The sequence below is a fragment of the Amphiura filiformis genome, chromosome 6, assembly GCF_039555335.1.
Source record: "Amphiura filiformis chromosome 6, Afil_fr2py, whole genome shotgun sequence".
NCBI lineage: Eukaryota > Metazoa > Echinodermata > Ophiuroidea > Amphilepidida > Amphiuridae > Amphiura > Amphiura filiformis.
The window spans coordinates 51,251,665-51,276,669 of record NC_092633.1 but is presented as its reverse complement, the minus strand read 5'-3'; the positions used below and the strand labels follow the sequence as shown (position 1 = coordinate 51,276,669).

At 37.6% G+C, this 25,005-nt stretch overlaps 1 protein-coding gene across 1 annotated transcript in view; it reads right to left on the bottom strand.

Annotated features, from left to right (window-relative positions):
- The window catches only part of LOC140155577 (pleckstrin homology domain-containing family A member 8-like), a 52,576-nt gene that overhangs the window by 24,511 nt on the left and 3,060 nt on the right, over positions 1–25,005 (bottom strand). Inside the window, 11 exon segments of the mRNA XM_072178480.1 lie at positions 14,391–14,461; positions 15,278–15,408; positions 16,786–16,844; positions 18,026–18,111; positions 19,285–19,537; positions 19,539–19,684; positions 20,263–20,303; positions 22,019–22,174; positions 23,181–23,302; positions 23,596–23,751; positions 24,300–24,416. Of these exon segments, the coding sequence (XP_072034581.1) occupies positions 14,391–14,461; positions 15,278–15,408; positions 16,786–16,844; positions 18,026–18,111; positions 19,285–19,537; positions 19,539–19,684; positions 20,263–20,303; positions 22,019–22,174; positions 23,181–23,302; positions 23,596–23,751; positions 24,300–24,416 (1,338 nt within the window).

Below are 25,005 nucleotides of genomic sequence, written 5' to 3'. Positions count from 1 at the left end.
AAATAATACTTGATCAAGTGTAAACTCATGTTTGGATGTAATTTATATCTACTTTTTAGTCATTTTTATGAATATCAATAGCTATCAATACAAGTCACTTCCGTGCAAGGAATTGTCAAAATACAATGAGTCAAATACATATTTGGAATTGATTTGATAAAGGGAGATTTCCTTATGTACAACAGGATTAATGATCCAAATAGATGGATTAATTACATGACTGAGTTAGGAAGGCTTAGTGTGAATATAATTTAAAGGGTGGCATTTGTGGAATTCAAGGTGCAAAGATCCAGGGAATACAATCTAACTCCAGTGAAGCAAATTCAGATTATAATAATATTAATAGTTTTAGTAGTTTAGGGATAAGATATAGATTTGTACGCGTCCATTCAGAATTAATAAGCAGCTTTGAGAAGCCAAAGTGGATTCAGAAGTGGTTTGACTGCGCGGGCGTTGTCACTTACCACTCAAAGCCGTTACGCACGATCGTTCCTGAAATCAACAATGATCCCCTATTTTGCACACTTTCAAGGACATTTACAAGCAATTTTGTATCCTTGTTAACAGTTCAAGGACACAACAAAAACACATTTTTGAATTAATTTTTTTTTGTCTAAGAAGATATCAAACTAAGCTATTATTTAGTATTAAGCTATAAAATATGAATATAAGCTTACCCTATTTTTAAATTTTGAGGACACCGCCCACACCTTCATCAAATACACACCTACTTTTTAAATATTGTAAACATTTATGTCCGTGGACATACTTTAAATATTACCCCTTTTTCCATGAAATGCCATGTACGTACTGTGTTATGAACATCGCGTATGTGTTGACTAATATTGCCACTGTAATAATGAGCCCTTTTGTTCAGACAGTTTATTCAAAATCTTGTGTGATGCATTCCTTATTGGATTTTGTTAGATTTGGCAGTGTTAGGGTTAAGGGGGTACTACACCCCTGGCCAATTTGGTGCCTATTTTTGCATTTTTCTCAAAAAGTATAGCGCATTTGATACAAGTAAGATATGTATATTGTAGGGGCAAGGACTACGACTATATATACTGCACAGAAAATTCAGCAACTCAAGGCAAGTAGTTATTGATTTATTGATCATATATTGGTTTTCCCTCATTTTTGACTGTAACTCCACAACTGTTGTCCGTGCTGAAATAAAATTTCCAGTGCAGTAGTTGTAGTCCTTGCCCCTATGATATACATATCTTACTTGTCACCAATGCGCTATAATTTTTGAGAAAAATGCAAAAATAGGCACAAAATTGTGCAGGGGTGTAGTACCCCCTTAAGAACAGACATTTTAGTGTTTTTCAAAAAGTACAAGGATGTTGAAATAAAGGAAAAAAGTAACCTTCAATAATCAAAACAATACAAAACTGCTACCACAGTATACAACTTACAAGAAGCCAATTCGCAAGGACTGTTCATATAATATAAAGCCTTGAGCAGCACTGGGCACAATACTCTCACAATTATTGTGCGAGTATTGTGATGAGTATAAAAGTCCTAGTACAGGTCGAAGTAGTCACGCAAGTAACCTTGATCGCTACCTTGGTCGTTTTGGGTGAGTGCTCCTAATTTGAGAAGCGTAGAACAAAAGGTAAATGTAAATGTAATTGTCGCAACAACTTTTGGAAGTTATACCCTGGTTGCAAGATAATTAAGTTTGGTTGTGACATTCACTAGGATCCACAACATGCTCATCTATCAAGGCAGAGTTCTTTAACCCCAATACATTTGCACATTCATTGAATAACCTTTTAAAATTTGGGTACAAAAACTCATACTCTGAAACTTGAGGTCACATTTTGTACTAAGATTGTTTAATTGGGGATATTGAACTATGCCGTTGGGATGAGGCTATTGTGGTCCTTAGTGACTGTCGTGGAAGGTCATGTGTGGACAATCCTTGAGATGGTGAAAGTATCTTTGGTATTTAATCACCGCTCAATTAAATATGATGTGACCGATACACTTGTCTGAATTTGCCTAATAAAGGTTATAGGCTTATACAACCCAATAAACCCCTTTGTTAATCTGCTTGATATTTATCATGTTTATACAATCTGTCTTGTAAAAAAAAAACCTGTCAGGCTCTTTAAACCTTTTCAATGACTGGCTTTTGTATCATCCTATTAATCTAAAATTACAATAAAAATACTGGCCAGATTAATTTTGTGTTTGTGTTTCCAAGAAATTAAGGGGTGTGCTTATTTTTGCATTTTTCTCAAAATTATAGCACATTGGTGACTAGTAAGATATGTATATTATAGGGGCAAGGACTACAACTACTGTCCTGAAAATTCAGCAACTCAAAGCAAGTAGTTATTGATTTATTGATCAAATATTGGTTTTCCCTCATTTTTGACTGTAACTCCACAACTATTGTCTGTGCTGAAATAAAATTTCCAGTGCAGTAGTTGTAGTCCTTGCCCCTATAATATACATATCTTACTTGTCCCCAATGCGCTATAATTTTTGAGAAAAGTGCAAAATTATGCACAAAATTGTGCAGGGGTGTAGTACAAATTACGGGATTTCGCTAGAGCTCTGAGCTATCCTTGCATGCTACCAACTGTGTGAACAAGCCATTTTGTGATTTTTGAGTACTATGACTTTGGTTTAATTATATTTAATAATAAAGAGATTTTGAACCACATGTTTTAAATTCACCTGGGTGAACCAAGTGATCAATTTTTTTTTTTTTTTTTTTAAACGCGTGCATCTCATGATGAAAGTTGTGGTGCAATTTCATCTAATGCCGAGCAATTTGAAGTGCAGTCTCAGAACAGCCAGAATACAATTATGTATAGTAGGCCTTGACTCACATTTTCAGTCTTAATGGTCAACACCAGCATCTGGGGGGTCACTCCAACTTTGGAGGTGACACGTATGTAGGGCTGTTAAGACCCCCTTTTTCAGCATCGCTGTCACCCAAAGACCCCATATTTTTTTACAAACACATGCTCTGTCACCAAGACCCCCTATTTTTCCATTTGATCTGTCACCCAAAGACCCTTACAAGTTCAATTTGAACAGCAACTTTCATTTATCATTGATTTTGTTACTTATTTTGAAAAAACAAAGAAATTTGAAGCCCAAAGGTTCTCACCCAAAGATTCCATTTAAAAAAAGGTCATGCTCTCACCCAATGACCCCATATTTTTTACAGTTTGCTCTCACCGAATGCCAAAAATCATGCTCTCACCCAATGACCCCATATTTTTTACATTTTGCTCTCACCGAATGCCCCTTAGTGCTAAAGTGCCAGCCCTACACCTATATCCATTTCAAATTGAAGTGCCCCCCAGGTATCGCGTGAGCAAAATGCTATAAAATTTTATCAATTTGCTACACAATTTTGGAGTTTAGTAGCATTTTTATGCCATAGACTTACACACTGAAGTATGTGAATGTACCAAGAGAAAAGTAATGAAAGCAAATTTTGCTATGCATGAAAAAATGCTTAATTCCAACACTGGTCAACACCCAAAACATTGAACGAAAAGTAATTGTCGCCACAAGCTCAAACCAACTGTGGGATTGTGGGTTGACAGACATGATATAATGAATAAATGAAACAATAAATAAAACATTTTCAACACAATGTTATTATTATTTTTTTCTTTTATAAAGTTTTTCCTTTGTTTTAACTTTTCACAAAATTACCAATTCATTTTTATATTTTAAATCAGTGCAGTTTTTCTGAAGTGTCCGTCAAACACATAAAGTCAAATGAAATTTTGCACCACACTTTGAAAGTTGTATCGCAACAGGCGTATTTTGGTCTGCAAATTCACATCCGATCACAGTTGTTTATATTATTTGGCTAAATTAAATTGAAAATGTATGGAAAAAGCGCCCTCATTTTGCATGCAAAAATACAGATTACAGAATAAAAATTGACACAAAAAAGCAGAAAAAGATGAATAAGTTGATAAAGAAAGTAACGAAAATCTATGTTCAAAATAGCTAATGTGTATATTGCGTGATAGCTGTTGGTATTGTCCATGTCTGTTGGTATTGTCCATGTCTGTTGGTATTGTCCATGTCTGGAATTGAACATTTTTATGTTGTTTTGTCAGAAAATTTAACAAATGACCACATCAATCAACCATGCGACATGGCTTATTTTGAACGCTGGGTGAACCGTTCTCAAAATGTATATTTAGCTATCATGTCAAAATTGTGGTTAGCCACTGCAGTAAGTTATGTTTATAGCTTTGTGGAACATTGCCCCGGGAAAACGAAAAATAGAAGCGGTTAAAAAGGTGCTATGATTAATGATCGAACATAATTCAGTACTGGCCAAGGTTGATTGGAGATAAATGGTAGCATTAGTTATATTTAGCATCAATATATCACCAAAACCAAAAATAAAAACTCACAAATATGTGAATGAATTGTTAAAATCCATTAAAACATTCAATTTTCTGCTGAACAACAAACTCTTGACTTATTCACTCTTTTATAACTTCAATAAGGCTAAAAATATTTGACTTGCCCTCTTTAGGTGTCAACACCTGGGTCGAGAACTTCAAAAAATCAAAATTATTTGATATCAGAAGGACACTCCAAATATTCAGAATGCTTGTCTGATACTCAGGTCCCACAAAAATACTATGCAAAGGTGGGTGACTGAACCCTTAATGTAAGAGAGGAAAAAATGCCCTTATAGCCAGTGGTGGTGCCATGGGGGAGCATAAGGGGGGAAATTCCCCCAATCAAAACTCTTGCCCCCTGTTTCCCCCAGTAAAAACTTTTTGAGGCAATTTTTTTTGTTGATTTTGCCCCACTGAAATTCACTTTGCCCCCTCAATGCCCCCCCCCCCGAAAAATATTCCTGGCGCCGCAACTGCTTATATCATACCTTGAAAGAAAGTTTTCACTCTTTTAGAAGTGGTTTCCCTCTTTTGGAGAGTGAGTTTTTCACTTTTTTACATTAAAAGAGTATGTTTGTGCACAGGTCCCTGATTCAAAGCAACCAAACCAGGTGACGCATCCAGGGTCTTAGTGAATCATACAGTCAATTTGTTTTTGAATTCAAATCTGCACGTTCATCACGGACAAATTATTGTATTATATTGCATATTTTGATAATATGAACTGATTTTAAGCATCAAAACCCAGCAGTAGGTATTGCCAAAAATTTAGGTTTAAAATTTTGTTAGAAAACAGAAATCTGTTGTTCCTGTAAAATAAATAAATATAAAATATGTGTAGCGAATTGCGGTGTATCATGTGCAAGTTGTTTTATTATCTGTTTAGGGCCCATATTTACATACCAAACTTCTTTGACCCAAAGACAAAACTTAACAATGCATTTCCAGTATTACACACATTTTCTGTAAATCTATGTACATTTCGTTGTTGCTGTTGTTTATTTGTTTTTGATAGAGGCACTTACAACTCATTATCATTGCCTGAAATTATTAAAAAAATTTACTAATTTGTGACACAATCTGGTCCATGGGGGCCAAAGGCGGCAAATATATGAAATTGCGATAAAGGCAAAAATATGGAGGTAAAAAACAATAAATTTCATAAGAAAGTAGACGTCACAAAACTTCATAACTTTAGAACCAAGTAAGTTAGACCTGTTTGTAGAAGGTAATGATTATAGTAACTAAATTTTCAAAAATACCTCCTTTGGCCCCCCATTGACCAGATAGTGTCACATTTACACTTCCCCACATTAGACTAATGAAATGAAATGATTAGTTTCCCATCACATTTTTTTCAGTGAAATATGAGGTCATAATTTCATTATTCATTATTTTAGTAAATTTCATTATTGTCAAAACTTTCATTTATGTGGCTATTACTAGGGATGACCAATGAACCATCAACTTGATTAGAACACTCCCATAGACATGCAGGGAGCTCAACTGTGCACTGCTTGCACATACATTTCTAAATTGATCTCATTCTTTTATTTTTCAATATTTTTCTGTAAAATTTTGTTTTTCTGTAAGTGCTTGAGTCAAAATTGGTCCATCGCCACAGTGCGCTTAATTGCCAGTGGCTGAGTTTAGCACTGCTCAAGAATGGCACAAAATATTCAAATCAGTAAGATCAGGTGAAAAACGTGGCCTACTGAGCTGTAATTTGGCAGAGTTGCCAGTAATACCTCTATCATACCCTCTGTAAAAAGGTTAAAAAATTGAACAAGTAGATCTCGAGTTACAAATTAAATCACCAGCTTCCCTTTGGAATTTTTATATTCCTTTCAAATCATGTTAAGACACCTTTCTGAACATAAATGTGAAGTTTCGTGCTCATTCGATGTATTGTTCACCTGATCTTAACCCTAAACGTTTTCTTATATTTAGGCCTATAACATCTACAACTTGCTGCTGGCTATACCTTGTTTAGGACTTTCAAAAGAAGTACCTGAATGTGCAACCATAACTGTTTCAAAATAGCCCGCGATAGTCATGCAGGTAACTCCGAGGTCAAGCATTGAATTGGTTTGAACAAAGATACTCATAATGTATTGAGTGCTACTTTTGTTTGAATGAGGAATACTACAGGAATACACATGAGCATGATGAGGATAATCTCTATTGTTGTGAATGAGTCAATGACCTTCAAAACTTAAGATTTTGTTTACATACACCTACTAATTGGTCATATTAAACCCAATAACATTGAAATTCTTGGTTGTGAAAAAAAGTTCACCTACTTAGTGCAATTTTGATTTTGTGCCATATCGGCTATCTTGGATGATTTTTGGCAAATGTCCTCTAAATGCATGATTTCAATGCCTTGGTTTGAAAAAATAAGTTATGCCAGTGACTAGTTAAATGCCATTTCATAAGAAACCCTTTGATACTTTCACAATATGCTTGTTTCATGTTTGCAAATATGTTAAAATAAAGAAATATATAAAGGTAAATATATGCTTATGCCAATTTTGCTCCCAACTGCTATTTTTGGACCTTGTCATTTTATTTCGTTCCAATGACCGGTCAGAATATGAAACTTTGATAATTAATAATTCGAAAAGTTTTTGACCGATTTTGACCATTTAACCACCAAAATACTTCTGTTGATTAGTTCTACTCAGAAAACAATCTTTTGTAGCAATAGGGTCAACATGAAATTTTGATGGTTATCCCTACTATTACCTATATTGTTGATGACCAATCTCAAAACAGGTATTAATGCTTAGATCATCATTACAGACATTTTGCAACAGATTGAGAAAAGATTTGAAATTGTTTTTATTAAAATGAAAAGACAATTTCAATTTTTGTATTCACTAGAAACATGATGCGGTAATCCTTAAATTTCATTATTTACTACATCCTCTACCCCTACAACTAAGGAAAACTGCTGATTATGATCAGATGGGGATGTCAGACATTTTGAGAGTTTCAATTTTGATTATTTCCATCTCAATTTTCAGATAATTGACTTTTTTATGAAAATAATGAAAGTTTTGGTAAATGTGATGTGGGCGGGTGATGGGAAACTAAGAATCAACTTTCATTAGCCTTAAACTGTTTTAAGTGCCGATAAATCTTCATAGATGCAGCAAATCAACATGTGAGCGTTTAGGCACGTGTACGCAAATCACCTTTTACACAGACCAGTGAATCTTTCTGTAAAGGAAGGTGAATGACCTTTGCCATAAATAGTGATAAATCCTGCACAGGCTAATGACATAACACTGCCCTCTATCACAACTTTTCATTTTTTTCCATTCAAGCTAGTAAGAGAAGCTTTCATCTGAGGGCGCTCTTAATCTTTATTTCCAGCTAATATGTATACCTAATCTGATTTTATCAAAGCATTATTATAAACAATCAAAGTACAGTGTGCCATATTCTCTCCATTAACTCTCTCCACGAGGGCGTCGACTGCAGACGACAAGATTCAATTTTTTTTTTAAATTCTAACATTTCAGAATGGTATATTGTCATGACCATATTTGGAATCCGCATGAACCTAGTTAGTATTGGTTACATGTAAGTGGTTCTTAAGACAGCTCATGATATTTAGAGAAAAATATCTCAATATATCCCCTGCTTTAACCCCTTTTTCAGGGATGAAACTCCACTTTTGACAAAAAGCCTGCATAAACCTGAAAAACAGCGTGAAAATGACCAGAATGGCCCTAAAATGGGCTGAAAAGAAAAAAGAAATTGCGTAAATTTGGATAACAAAAAAGCCTGAATTCAGGTAAAAGCCTGAAAAGTTACATCCCTGCCTTTTTCTAGCCCAATTTTGGTATATGAATGGGCCCTTTTTTCAAAATTTTTCCCCCGCAAATAGCCCAGTTTTGACTGACTCTCTTAAGTCAAGTTGAGGGAAAAGTTAAACAAGAGCACCAATGGCGCTGTGGCTCTGCGCTTTTTGGTGACAGTGAAAGTAATTGTTCTTGGAGTCGCATGGGCAACAAGTGAAATCATTTGAGTATAATGTGACAGATCACATTCCCCCAACAGGTACATCTGGTAGGTTGGTAGCTATCTCATTTGCAGAGCATACAACGATACATCAATCAATTTAGGGAATTAGCGACATGGATCGAAGCGGGTGGAAATGAGTCCAAATGGGCCAAAACACATCAAAATATAATTATATACAGGCGAGTAGGCCTATGTCAAGAATAGTGTTAGTCTGAATAAGGCTTTGGCTCTAAATGGTGACTGTACCACCAAGTTTCATGACAGTTAATACTAATTTGACCTCAGATGACCCTGGTGACTCTGAAATGACATTCCCAAAATTTGACGCTAAAAAGTGACTATACCTAACAAGTTTCATGCCCATCCGACAGTTTTTACTAATTTGACCTCAGATGACCCTGGTGACCCCAAAATGACCTTCCAAAATTTGACTCCAAATGTTGACTGTACCCACCAAGTTTCAAGCCCATCAGACAGTTCTGACTAATTTGACCTCAGATGACCCCTGGTGACCCAGATATGACCTTCCCAAAATTTTGGCTATAAATGTTGGCTGTATCCACCTATTTATAAGCCCATATGACAGTTTTTACTAATTTGACCTCAGATGACCTCTGGTGACCTAAAAATGACCTTCCAAAAAGTTGGCTCTAAATGTTGATTGTACCCACCAAGTTTCATGCCTGTCCGACCGTTTTTACTCATTTGACTTTAGATGACCCTTGTTGACCCCAAAATGACCTTTCAAAATTGGCTCTAAAATGTTGACTGTACCCACCAAGTTTCATGGCCATATGACAGTTTTTACTACTTTGGCCTCAGGCACGGGATGACCACAGGTGACCCTAAAATGACCTTCCAAAAAGTTGGCTCTAAATGTTGACTTACCCACCAAGTTTCATGCCTGTCCGAGAGTTTTTACTACATTGACCTCAGATGACCCCTGTTGACCCCCCCCAAATGTCTTTCCAAAAATGGACTCCCAAATGTTGACGATACCCACCTAGCTTCACACCCATTGACAGTTTTTACTTATTTGACCTCAAGATGACCCCTGGTGACCCTGAAATTACCTTTCCAAAATTTGGCTATATATGTTGACTGTATCCACCAATGTTCATGCCCATACAACAGTTTTTACTAATTTGACCTCAGATGACCTCTGGTGACCCGAAATGACTTTCCAAAAATTTGCCTTTAAATGTTGACTATACCCACCAAGTTTTATGCCCATCCAACACTTTTTACTCATTTGACCTCAGATGACCCCTGGTGACCCCAAAATGACCTTCCAAAAATATGACTCAAATATTGACTGTACCTGCCATGCCCGTCCAACACTTTTTATTAATTTGACCTCAGATGACCTCTGTTGACCCCAAAATGACCTTCCAAAAATTTGGCTCTATATATTGACTGTACCCACCAAATTTCATGCCCGCCCAAAAGTTTTTACTAATTTGACCTTGTGTGACCTCTGGTGGCCCTAAAATGACCTTCTAAAAATTTGGCTCTAAATGTTGACTGTTCCTACCAAGTTTCATGCCCATCGGACAGTTTTTTCTAATTTGACCTCAGATGACCTCTGGTGACCGAAATGACCTTCCAAAAATTTGGCTCTAAATGTTGACTGTACCCACCAAGTTTCTAATTCTTGCCATGACAATTTTACTAATTTGACCTCAAATGACCTTGGGTGACCTTGACCCACTTGCCAAAACAAACTTGTTCTGTCTCGGTCAAGATGCACCCACCCACCAAGTTTGAGGAACACGCGACCCCTAGTCTCCGAAAAAATAAGAATTTGCTCACCGATAGCTTCACATTCTACATTGCATTCAAAATCTAGTCGGATTTGCTGAAGAATGACACCGTATAAAGCAATGGAAGTTCAGAAGTAAACACAGCCGATCACAACAGGCGATTGCATCAAAAATGTTGCTAAAATTACATTTCACTCTTCGGCAAAAAAAGGCAAATCTTGCTCAAAAGATGCAGTTGACTCATCGAAATAACTTTCATCCAAATTTCAACATTAACAGAATGAACCTCCGGTGCAAAATGCAAAAAATTGCACTGCTGTCTGCCTGAAAAACCATAGCAAAGCACTCTAGCATGGAATGCGTAAGAACGATGTACAAATTCGAAACTAGCCGAGGTACTCACACCTCCGTCACTACGATTTCCACATGTCCTTCTACGTACGAAGGTCTGAGACTTCTGAGCATATCTGGTCCAGGGTACACATAAAATACCACTTTTTCTCATAAATACACTTCCTACCATTCCTCACGATGTGACTTAAACAAAACATATTTGGTGCATGTTCATAAATTTTGAGCACATTTGATGATGTAAAAGACCAGACTTGTAACTGTTATCGTCGCCGTGTTTTGAATTCTTCCTATAAATAGATGCCGTCAGTGTGACGTCATCACCGCGACGTGACTTCACGGTGCCCCGTTTTTACGTACGTATGGCATTCGGGGCCCTAGTGAGGAAGGAACAGGGCCATGATGTTTGAGGCTAAGGGCGCGTTCTCACTATGCCTGTTTGATACCAGGACGTGGACTCGATCCTACATCGAGTCCACTTCCAAGCATAGTGAGAACGCGAAATAAGTGGTTTCGATCCTACATCTAGGATGTAGCATCGAGACCACCTCATTGAGGTAGTCTCGTACCTAGGACGTGGTATCAAACAGCATAGTGAGAACGCGTTTTCAAGTGTATACACAACCTTGATGCAGGCTTGATGGCCGTCGTTGTACTATAGGCCTATACAATATACATGTCTACATTATATAATTTTCCATGATAAAATGTAAACATGCATTTTTAACTTAAACATTTGTAGCTGGTATTATAGAACAAATTTATACATGCATGCTTTATTTCATGAATTTACAATATTTATTTTTTATGCGGAAGAAAGTTGAGGGAAAGTGGATATACACGGACGTTCGTTCGTTCGAGATGCTTGCCGTAGTTTGATGAGCAGCATGCTTCTCGTGCAGTGTGAAAACAACGGCATCGCGGCAAGATACAGCTTTTATGATTTATCCAGTTTCAGAATTAAACAAAACGACATGCATTGGGCTTTACAGTATAATACAAAAGAATATGCAGGTGTAATATTCGTTTTTGAGGTGTACATTTTGCTAGACTGAGTTAAAATTACCAATCAAAATTAGTAATTTTGATGGTGATTTCCATTTAGAGGTTGTGTTGCGTGTGAATCGGCGTGCTTGACCAAAATCAGAAATAACAACCCGATGTATTTCTCTCATTTTGCACGTATAGGCCTATATAAAATAACAGTTTTTAGAGGTTTTTATTTCAGATCATTCCAAATACATGCATATATCACAAAATAACATATCCATAGATTGAAGGAATATATCAGGGGGCCTGGAAATAAAACATGATCTTTCCAAATTGATAGTCTATAGTAAAGTTTGATATGTGCTGTGAGTTCGGCTCAAAACATGCATTGGAACAGAATTTGTGACGTCATGGTCATGCATTGAAGCGCTTGATATTATAACATCCGGGTAAGTGGAGTCGATCCTACATCAGCATTTTGGTGTTAGTGAGAACGCGAAATCAATGTGGACTGAGTCCACTTGTATGTGGACTCGGACCAAGGTACAAGACCCCATGTCTGTAGTGAGAACACGACCTAATTCGAAACTAGAGTTCTGGAGTAAACTGACAGACAGATAGACGTTGCGTAATGTGGCCTGGGCATAATTTATTCAATATTATATTATTATTACTTGTCTTTGGGCATTATTTTTATGTTTGAGAAAATATTTGGGCCATCGTAATTATCTATTTTTTTTTTTGAAAAGCCAGATGAAAAAGGATGTTTGGTTTGGTGATTGAATTCACTCAGTGGCTAGTAGTAATACTATGACTTTACCATGTTTACGTCCCGGGTTTACGTACATGTACCCATGATGTACCAGTGCTATGTAGTCCATGAGTGCATCATGTGCATGAGCATATGCCATGATGATGGCTGATGACTGAGTGGTTTCCGACTTTGAAAGTTGCATCGATCGTAGAGGTAGTACTGCTCCTACTCCTAGTCTCCCAGACACCTTGGGATCTCTCTTTGGGATATTTTTACCAAATAGAGTAACAATCTGTCCTTTGACATATTTAATTTCATTTGTTTTAACCATGTTTACGACTTATCGTGGTGCAATTTACGCGGCGACATCTGTCATGTGGGGCAGACATCTTGGTTGTTTGTTGACTTGTTCCACTGCCCGGACTGTTCATTACGATGTCTGTGATTGGTTCATTTTGGGGCTAATTTCTAAGGACAGCACTGATTGGATAATTACGCATTACATCATTGGGAGATAACCGCGTTACCGAAAAAGCAAAAATTTGCACTTGCGAAAGGAAAATAGTCCACTAGGAAATTCATTTTGTTCCGATTTATTCAAGATTCGACAATTTTCATGACTATTTTTTGATATTCCTTAACTATTTCTTTATTTAAATTGTAAAGAAATAGTTAAGAAAAGTTAAGAAAGTCAAAATAACTTTTGAATCTGAACCTGAGAGTACTAAAATCTTAAGACATTTTAATGTTAAACTTCCGTTGGTTTGCGCCATTGTCACGCAAGGTTAAATTATACAGACCAAAATAATCTCTAGCACACTGGGGAACCAAGTAATAACTCGTTATGGTGGCTTTTTAACCAAAAATCACATTTTCTCAACTGAATTTCAACTCTATCGAGTGCAATCGATGAAAAAATAATTTAGCAAAACTTAGAAACCAATTTGAAAACCTAAAGCCAAGCACAAAAAATTCCTTAGCATAAAAACCAACACTGTATTGTGTAACCCTACGGTTCTGATGACGATGACTCCTTAGCTTCGCTGGAGCCAAAAATTAAGAAAATTTGTGTTAAATTTAGCTGAAAATGTTGACTTTTGTATATAAATCAATGGGTCAAAATTCCTTTGAAAATTGGTATATTGATAGGTCCACTTTCACATTCTTAGTCGTACACCCCTCCCAAACCAAACTTGAGTACCCCTCCCCCAAGAAACTACCCATTTTCATATCTCTCTCTCTCTGTCTCTCTCTTCAGGAAACAATTGTTATCTTCCCTTTCATTTTATTGGTTCATTGCTGTGTTATATGAGACAATAGAGTACTGCTGGGTGTGGATCAGCAGTTGTATGTATCATTTGCATTGCGAGTACCATGATATGCTATGGAAGGCTATGCATAGAAGGCTATTCATGCTTCGTTCTCTACAGAAGTTTGGGTTCAATACATCCGAGTTAGAGACTGTTTACAGAGGCTATATCAGACCCCTGGTTGAATATTCCGATGTCATTTGGCACTCCACGCTCACGTCCAAGCAGTAGTCCATCAAGCTTGAGGACATCCAGAAAATAGCTCTGAGAATTATACTTGGGTCCAATAATGTGTCTTATGGCAATGCTCTTCTTGTGTGTAATCTTGCCTCTGCTAGGAGGGAGTAACATTGCCTTAATTTCGCTCGTACATTGTCCAAGTCTGATTAGACTATCAAGTTGATTCCTACCAGCAGAGGTCAGACTCATGGCAGACAATTACGAAACAATGCCAATCTCTCCAGCTCCGTGCCTGTACAGATAGGTTTGCTGGGAGTCCAGTTCCTTACTTTGTTGAGCTACTAAACAGCAATCCATCATAATTCTGCATCCTCTCATGCATTGCCTTGCTGTGGATCCAGTTTCTTTTTGGCTGCCTTGAGTTCTGATCTTATTTGTTGTTTATATTTATTTATTTTGTTATATTTATTGCTTTTCCCATTGTTGTTTTTTGCTTATTCTTTGTGTAATTCGGCCTCCGGGCTGCGATTTTGTGCGAATAAAATCATATCAAAAATAATTTTCTTACTTACACTTGCTACTTTCTGAAACAATGTTTTCTTACCTGCAGCTTGGCACAAATCAGTTTCTCCGTTTATTAGTTCCACTAAAAATTCACGAATAAATGATAAGGCTCTGAAATGAATAAATATAAATGAATGAAGTCACATGCAAAAATGCTTTTGAGGAAATATTAACTTTTCAAATTGGGTACAGTTGTTTTTGGCACACGCTGTATAATTGTACATATTTTGGAATATTTAATGTGTATTCATTTAACTTAATTGATCATTGTAATGGAGTTAAGAAAAAATATTAATGCACGCACCATTTTATCTTTTCACCAAAACAATGCACGACCCTGAACTGGGACTACAATACATTATGGTGGGAATAAATTAAAGGTAAGATCATAAACATCATAAAACCATCGTTGCTATAAACATATTTGCTATGAAGGTGTTATTAAATTCCCCAAAACAAATCTGCCATTGCAGGGCCTAGATTTCGTCTTGGTTTGCTCGAATCAAAATCCATCATAGTCACTGTACTTACTGTATGATACAATGAGAGAAGTTGAATCTCACAACTGAATCTTACGAGAATCATTACGAGAATTGATCTCGTCGAAATCTAGGCCCTGCATTGGAGGCCCAGAATTGCTCACCTGTAATTAAATTGACCTCAAATGACCTTAGTGTGTGACCTTGAACACCACTATTACATAAAAGTGCCTACAGTGTAGCTATGCCCAGTTTGGATGCAATAGGATTTGAACTGTTCGTATAAGACCAAATTTGAACCAAAACATAATAGTTGTGACACACTGACTGACTGACAGACACACACACACTGACTGACAGACACGCACCCCGACTGACGCACAATTTGTGATGCCATAAAGTCTTTTCCTTCGGATGACCTAAATGCTGTTGTTGCTTACAAACTCACCTTCTGAGCCACATAAGGGCATCGGTTGCAGAATTTTTCACCATAGTTGTTTGACTTTGTACTTCTTGCTGGATGATAGCCTGTAGTGTAGCAAACCCGTGAGTATTTGTGGCGTACTTCTGTCGTAATTTCTGTAAATGTAAAAGTCAACATTGTATTTCCTTCAATTCCTAGTAAATAACATGCTAAGATCTATCTATGAAGAAGTGTATAGATATAGACCACTTGACATGTGACGTCATTGCCCAGCAGTATGCGCACGAATTATGGCAATTTCCATTGTTCTTTGCCCTGCAGTGTGCGTACGCATCGTAGTTTGCTCAGGGCACATGTATTTTAAATCGCCCACCACATTTCACATAGTACAAGAAAGCCATTGAACAGTGTAACGGTTCGTTCAAGCATATCGATAGACCAGTCCCTCGCCTTTGTTGATAAACAATGATGTCAAATGGTCTATAATCAGCAAACTTGGTTGCAAAGTTCATTATCAATTACTTCATATTACTGAACTCATTCTGAGATAAACCTGATCCAAGCATCCCCATAGGCTATTCCAGTTGCAATCCACACTCCCCCTGTGGAAGATGTTGGAAATGTCTTCCACAGGGGGAGTATGTTTTTCATATGTAATTGGTCAGGGCTATTCATTTTGAAAGCCATACTCCCCCCTGTATTATACCTATATCTTCCACAAGTGGAGTGAATGTAAATGTATCTCAAATGAAAGTTACCCAATTGTCTTTTGTGATTTTTAGAGTCATTTGCACCAAAAATGCCTCACTGACTGACTCTACCTGAAAAGTCAATCACCTGTTGAACAGTGGTGCTTTTTTGTCGCCTTATTGGTCAATTAAACATGATTGTAATTAACAAATTTTAATCTTTACCGAGAGTAGCCAGCACAGCATAAACTTTGAAAAAAAAAGCAGTGAAGTTTATCGCGTTCCTATTGGAAGGCATCAGAACTGCATATTTATAACAAATACACAAAATATAAATGCAGTTCTGATGCCTTCCGATAGGAATGCGATGAACATCATTCGACCCTATAGTTCTCAGCACAGTAATTCAGTGGTCTGCCAATTTGGCGCAGTTTATGGCATATACGAAAGTGGGGTTCTGATTGGCTAATTGAATCATGTCATCATCACATCAGCACCTCATTCGTTGGTCAAGCTGCGTAGCATCGTGTGACTTAGTTCTTTTTACGCGATAATCTGACAAGAGCCGACGGATACCGCTGAAGTAATTTGCTGAATAGTATAATACCTACAGATATAGATCTTCTGCTCTTCTCCAGCGTGTCTGTGGCTCAGTTGGCTAGAGTGATGTGCTAGAATTACGAAGGTCGTTAGGTCGCCCTTTCGAATCTGGCCAGATGCACTGGTTTTGTTCGGATTTTTTTTCAACATTTAGGTTCGCTGGCTGCTCTGGGTAAACATTAAAATTTGTTCAGCCTATCAACCCAGAGAACTAAGTATAATAATTTTCATAATTGTAATTACCCTAATATTTCCATTGATATCCATCTTTACAGGTGCAAAGGCAGTTGAGTTTAGAGAATCTATCAAAAACAAAACAAAGAAATCCAATTGAAAGAAAGAAAGAAATATAAAACATTGAACCTTTTGATATTAGTAGTGTTATGAAACTTCAGCTCTGTTGTTTTTATCACTTTAACGTTTTCTAACATACACACACAAAATACAAAAAAAAATATGGCAGAATGTGGATTTTCTGTAATTTTCCATTTTTCAATATAAAGCACTGAAAAGTGAACACAAACACGTTTTAAAAGTGTATTTTGTGTTACCGTTTACCGTAGTATCCCATCAACATCGACATTGTAGGCCTAGAATTAATGCTTGAATGGATTGTTTAATGATTGATTACAGCTAAATAATCACTTTTCTTTGTTTTATTTTGCAAATTAACACAAAAGTTAGACATTTTACACAGTTTTTCACTGTTTTGTGGCATTTTCAAATTTATGTGAGCAAACCCCAAATTCCGTGAATGTTTCCATTTTTCCGTATCACAGAGAAATCGTGGCTTTACACAAAAGGTCCACGATTGCCGGTGCAGGATGAGTAAGGGTGTATTCACATTGCAATAACTTCTGAGGACTCCAACATACCGACACACCGAAGACTTTATGCTTGATGAGGACCTAACCATAACCACATGTCCTCGCTATGGAAACCTTGTTAAACAGCAAAAAATGAGGTTTATTCCCTACTACCCCCTCTATAGCTTACATCCTTGCAGCGTTGACCGTTTTAACACTTGTTCGGTATTATTAACTTTTTGAGCACTTGACATGACAACACACCGACAACATTTGGACTTGTCATTTTTTCAGGTCCTCGGAAATATTAGTAGGGCAAGGTGGTGAGTAGGGTGCACTTGTGCCAGCATTCTTGTGGGGTACTGTGTAAGTTGCAGCAATAGCTTGTGGGGTACAATTTCTTTGTGGGGTATAAATCATGAATTCCATAAAGAAAAAATAGCTTATAGGACCCCATAAGGCCTGAAGCATGCAGAAATAATAGTGGGGGGTAAGGTGGGTCTGTGTGAAAAAACGTTCCCCACAAACTATTGGTGGTACGTTTTTGGTACCCTACAAGAATGGTGTGATAAGAAATATACACCAGAAAGAACTAGCCTATTTTATACACGCATAATGCTGGACCCCACAAGAATCCTGGTGCAAGTGGGGTGTGTATGTGTGTGTAAATCACTTACCAAATAAAGTGACAATTGATACACATGCTTCTAGGAATACTGCTGTTGGAATGCCGCCATCTGGTCCTAATTGAATATCTACAAAACTAGTTGGCAAAAGAAATTAAAACATGGTCAATATTACAAATGTTCTAGTTCATAAATCATTATGGATTCTGTTCATTGAATTCAGTATCGAAGTGTTACGTGTAATCGGATTATCTCCATGCCAACTGGATCACGCTTTCGAATCCGGACCCATGATCAATCCGATTGCCACTCAAAGTCTATGGTACACTGGTCACTAAGAAAGGTGCGGGATCTGGTTACCAAGGGAGTTACGTAATCACTTCGATACTGAATTGGTATAGTGTATAGGTATGACATTCAGATAAACAAATCATCTGGACTGACTGAAAAAAAGGCATTCACTGATGCTTATTGCGGGGATTGTACACATAAATGTGTTGTCCTTTCAGAGCACAAAAATAAGGTAGCATAGCATTGAAAAGGATGTCCCTTTGAAGAGCATTTGTCTGGATAAGTGAGATACTCATATTCGCTGACGTAGTGCACGTTAGTAACCATTGGTTACTGGTTCAAGCCTGGGCTCATACACCTGTTCTGAATTATGCCATAGGCTTTGTGTTGCGATCATTTCGTTCAGTGGTTCGTAACAACGAAAGCGTGAGCCATTTGACCTAGCAACGATCATATTCAAACGTGCACTACGCCAGCGAATAACAGAGGTTCAGGTAAAGATGTTCGACTTAACTATCAAGCAGCTGATAGGTACATACTCAACAGGCTATTCCAGCTGAAATCCATACACCCCCTATGAAAGACATGACCTTAATCTCCCACACAGGGATTGCGAATTTCAAATGAAGTCACCCATTCAGTGTCGTCTGCTCCAAAATGGGTAATTCAAGCTTGAAATCCATACACTATGGAAGACATGACCTTAATCTCCCACACAGGGAGTGTGGTTTTCAAATGGAGTCACCCATTCAGTGTTGTCTGCTCCTAAATGGGTTATTCCAGTTGAAATCCATACACCCTCTATGGAAAACATGACCTTTAATCTCCCAAACAGGGTGTGTATATTTCAAATGGAGTCGCCCATTCAGGTAACCCCATTTGAAATTCACACTCCCTGTGTAGAAGATTAAGGTCATGTCTTCCAAATTGAGTCACCCATTCAGATAACCCCATTTGAAATTCACACTCCTTATGTCCAGGGGGAGTACAGGTTTCAACTGGAATAAACCAAGTCCTACCTGGTAGGCATGGTTGAAAAAAATGTTGGTATCCCCTTCGCCGGTTGGACCAAAGTATGATCTTTGGCAATCTGAAGTAGAGTCGGTTTAGTGTGGCCGCTTCCTGACTGTACGGTCATCATAGCCGTTCCATTGGACGTGACATTTGAGTTGGGATCATGTAGACCTAATGTCTCCAATGTTACAGTACTTAACGGCTGGTCCGAATCGGGTTCATTACTGTTCATGTGTTGAAGGCCGGATACACTGGACATTTCATTTGGTGTTGAGGCGCCGATGTCGACTTTGATCCCGGGGCGTCCTTTGTCGGTTGTTGTATAATGTTCTTGGTCGCGATGCAATTTCTTCTAGATTTCTATATTTAGTTTGAATTCCCGATTTGGATGTGGGTGGTGTGTATCTGTAGGATAAAGACATGATAAAATTGATGTAAAACCCGAGAGGCAACATGTTGTACAGATTATGTGGAAGATATGTTTGTATCCTGCGACTAGATGAAAAACTCAATGGGACATTGACAGATGAAATAACATGGAAAAATTGGGCGATTTTACTAATGCATGCTGGGCTTTGAGACGAACTATTAAAATTAAGATGGCCTTATGGTAGATATAGCGCACTAAGCTCAATGAGTAATACACTTGACTTCCCCTATGTATTCAATGCTCCAGCTGATAGAGCGCACACAATTTTATACAAAAATATTGCTAAAACTCATTTTATCTTCTTTATAATTATATTTTGATATTTGTTTTTTCAGACAATGAGGAAAATATAGGGATAATATAAATTGTCCAACAAACTCACATACTCTTTATGAATTTATTTAGTTAATTACTGTTAGAAATTACTGCTTTGCGTACCAAACACACACACAAAATATATACAAGTTTTCACAATTTGAGGGTGAAAATTAACAACTTTTTTCGAATTTTGAGAAATGATGAGATATATTTAAAATTGAAATCCAAAACCCACCTATCATCAACAGAGTGGCTTCTGGAAACACTCCTCTTTCCCTGGTGAAAGACATAGGAAAAAACAAACAAACACACAAAACAAATGATTGAAGAGCTGTTGTGAATTGATATTCGCCATTGGCATTAAATCATACATGTACCTACATTGTATAGTCTGTCTTGTCTCAAGTTGAGAATAATGCCGTGATAGATTTCACAGTGGCAAATTTGAATTGTGCACGCTAACCTTATCCCGAGGGGCGTATACACTCGCGTAGAAGGGCGATTTGTCCGTATGCTAGTGACGCAACCCCGTAAACGCACTGATTTAAATCTGCCACTGCGATATCCAACGTGGCATATCCAACGTGGCATTACACTTAACTTGAGATGAGATAGACTAGTCACTAACTCATAATCTCGATCCTGATCCCAAAACAGGACTGACTGATCAACCTTTTATTAATAACTTTGTAATATTCTTAAAGTAATTTTTTTCACGCACTGCAGCGGCGATGATCACCGAGGACCACATGTCACCTGTGGGCTGCAGGTTGATAAACTGAACTCAAAAAGAAACTTTTTTTTCACAAGGTCATATCTTAAAATCCAGTCTATCAAAATGAACCAAAATTACACATGGGATTACTTCAATACTCTACTCTAAACACATGTCAGTAACTAAGCAGTTGTGCAACTGACACAACAGTAAAGTGCACTGATATGGAACAGCTTCCTGGACCACATTCGCAGCCCAATAATTGGCACGCAGCATAAGAAATCTGTGAGTAAGTGGAATAAGTGTGGAACAAGACCTGTTTCTTGAAGAAAGTGTGTGAAAAGCACAAAGCAGCCCCGTTCCACAATATTCCACTTACTCTTTGGAAATTATCACCTGTGTAAGGATCTTGACGCATTCTAACAGATTTCTTGTGCAGGGTGCCAATTATTGGGCTGTGAATTTGGTCCAAGAAGCTGTTTCATGTCAGAGCATATTGCTGTTGTGTCAGCTGGACAACTGCTTGGTTACTGACTTATGTTTAGAGTACAGCATTAAAAGTAATCCCATGTGTAATCTTGGTCATTTTGGTGGACAGGATTGTAAGATATAAAATAAAAAATAAATGTAGATATTTATATAGCGCTTTATGCCGTAAACAGCCTCAAAGCGCTTTACATTTATTCCGCCGTCATTGGCGCAGGGTTCATCAGTACGACGACTGTGACTACCCCTAACAGCTTCCCATTGCACCTGGGTGGGGTGAGGCAAGCGAGGCAAAGCACCTTGCCCAAGGCGCAACACAGTGGTGGGACGGGGACTCGAATCCATGCACGTCGAGCAAGCTCTAAGATTATGAGTCCAAGGCCGTAACCACTGAGCCACCGTGTCCTCATAATATGACCTTGTGAGAAATTATAAGTTTCTTTTTAAGCTCAGTTTATATTGTTGATTGAACAAAATGATAGATGACTAAATGGTTGAATGAATGAAGGATGAATGAATGAACAAACAAATAGAGCGTAAATTCTTTATTTATTGATCCGTATCAGTTAAATTTACCATTTCAATCCAAGAAGTATGCACAGAGGGAAGACTTCTGGGGTATTGCTGAAAATTCAACTGCTTAGTGCCAGAAGAGGGTAAGAGCAATAGCTGCCTTGAGTAGTTGCCATATGTAGCTGTGTATAACATACTGTGTGTAAATTGCCACATGTTCACAAGGCAGCTATTGCAATTACCCACTTCTGGCACTAAGCAGTCAAAATCAACTTACTTTGTCAACTGTCGATGGCGGGACAACTGTTTCCGAGGTCACTGTACTTTTAATATGTGGAGTGAAAGTCTCATTGGCTGCCTCCATACACTCTTGTAATGTCTTAATAAATGTTGCACAGGTGGCACTTAATAATGATGTGGATTCACTTAGTTTCTGTAAAACAAGACAAATATTACAAACATGCCAGGTTAAAATTACATATGACGACGACATTTAGCATACTGACACATTTTTGTTCATGTTTGCAAAGACCTGTGGTTATATTTCAATCAATACAAATACAATAATAATATTTATTTGAATTACCAAAATACAAACAATACAGACCGCAAATAAATTATGGTACCAGTTATGTTCACCCCTGAATGTATATCCTGAACAAAGACAAATGTCAAAATTAAAACCAGCAGCCAATATCTGTACCCTTTAGCTCTGATTTATGGCCTCATTTGTTGAAATCGGTAATAAATTAAAGAAACATTGATCTAAAACACAAGGAAGGAACAAAATCAAAAGTTGCCTTTTAATGTTCTAATCAATGGAAAGCACGGCACTAGTTCTCTTGTTCAAGAATGCTTTGTGTACAAATCAATAGAACATCCAATGGAGCAAACTGCAACTTTTGAATTTGCCTCTTCCTTGAGATTTTGGATCATCGTGTCTTTATTTCTTGGCCGATTTCAATGACTGAGATCTTACATCCCAGCTAAAAAGGTTTTTCACACTGTGCATGCTCAAATCTTTGTGGGTCCAGTGGACCTGTATGGTAGGAAAATTTTGCTCTTATAAATAGCATACTGACATTTTTTTAAAATTTGCTTGCCAGCTCCCTCCCCCAAAAAAAACCCATGTAACAAATATTGTCATAAGCCTTTTTTGAAATATGGCGGGCATAAAAGGAGAGGGCGTACTTTGAAGTGAGTAATCTTTTGTATGCTTCTGAGCTGACAAAAGATTACTCACTTCAAAGTACGTCCTCTCCTTTTGTGCCCACCATATTTCAGAAAGGCTTATTGAGTTGTTAGCATCAGTCCGGTGATCTGAAGGTCCCAGGTTCAAATCCTGGATGGTCAGTGAAATATCGTCACTGACTGTCATTTATGTATGTGGAGACTTGTGTTTAATAAATGTCTTTCTCATATTTCATTAAGTTCTTTACCTCAACATCAGGCTTATCAGGTGTCTCTGCTGCAGCTTTCACAGTTGCTACTTGCTGCATTAAGAGGTCACAATAGAGCCGCATCTCTGACATCTTGGTACGGAGACTTTGGTTAGTAGCACCTGCAGCAAAGAAATAAGTCACTTGATGAAAATAACCCTATGACCGTGAAGTTGGATGAATGGTGAAAATAAGAAAGATTGAACCAGGGTTCACCAAGATTTGGTGTGATCCAAAGGCCACTTTGGATGATCTTGGGACTACTTGTAAAGACAGTGTTTAACTCATGTAATTTGTTACAACCAGAGGTATGTAGATTCAAAAACCCACAACCTCTTGCACCACAGTCAAATGCCTTATTGATTGAGCTACATGTAACTTGACTGCTTGACTGCTTAATTTATAGGGAGCATACCTTGTTTCTGGTTAAGTTTGAAGTCTGCCAAGCAGGCTTTAGCTGAACCTAACGCAACTAGCCACTGTTGTCTCTCTGCAGGAGTCGAACCACGGACATAAAAATGTTGCTCACCAGGGATGATTAAATCTAGACGACAGCTGTCAGTTGGATGCACTGTAAATACATTAAAACAAGGCATAAGAGTGGACCTTGGTAGCATAAAAAAATTGTGGGAATGTGTCCACAGATGTTAGCTTTACTGTACATTTAGAGGACTTAAACTTGTTTTCCAAGGACTTGTACATGTACCTGTTGTCAGAGAAGCTAAAGGGGTGATTTTTTTCACAATTTGGGTTTGTTACGAATTTGTAATGTTATTGATATTCAAAATATTGTCTGATCGGTTCAGATCAGAATTTTTACTAGCATCTTGTATTTTTTGAGACACTTTTCAAGGTAATTCCTACTCTCAGCATTGTGAATAATATTTGTTAAATTTATTAATTAAAGGCCGATATCTCAATTTCCAATTTTAGAATACCATAACTTACAAACTCAATATCTTTGCTTAGGAATGTCCAATTTCACTGGGAAAACAATGTTGTGGAGCAAAATATCTCCATATTTAAGAATATGTCAAAACTCAAAATTGATAACCTGCCCAAAAGTGTCTCCTTTTGACATGGCATGTCACATATAATTATTTGGTGCACTTAGCTTACCTTGGATTTCACAGCAAGCCATTTTCACCGAGCCTTTGGAGCCTTGGCTGATCTCCTCCTTGGATTTATAATATGCTAAAATACCTTTGTCTAGCACAAACCATCTTGGTTGCCAACCTATCAACAGAGATTGCAAAAAAAACAACAACATTGGATATGGCTAATAATTTGAGTAAAAATCAGCTTGATTTTTGCAGGTTTTTCTTTGTAGACCCATATCTTTTGTATGGCATAATGGCGATGCTTTGGTAGTGGCGCCACCACGGGGGGGGGGGGGGCTTCCCCCAGCCAGAACTCTTGCCACCCTTTTGCCCCAGTAACAACACAAATTTGTGAAAATTTCCACTTTTTGCAGCAATTTTGTGCAAAATTTGGTTTTGAAATTCACTTTGCCCCCTCAATGCCCACCCCCAAAAAAATTCCTGGCGCTGCCACTGCGCTTGGCAGAGTTGGGCACCAATGGCAAAGGAATTTTATTGAACATGGACATGAATAGAAATGATGGACTTGTATCGAGGTTGCGTTGACTGAAATCATGAATTACTAATTCTCGATCATGAGAGGATGCATGTACCTTCGTCAGCATTCTTTTTGTGGAATAACATCATGATCACATACCCTACACATGACCGAGCCTTTGGTAGTACGCTCAACGCAACTATAATATTTTGCAGTCAACCTTTGATGAGAGTGTATTTTTAGCGTA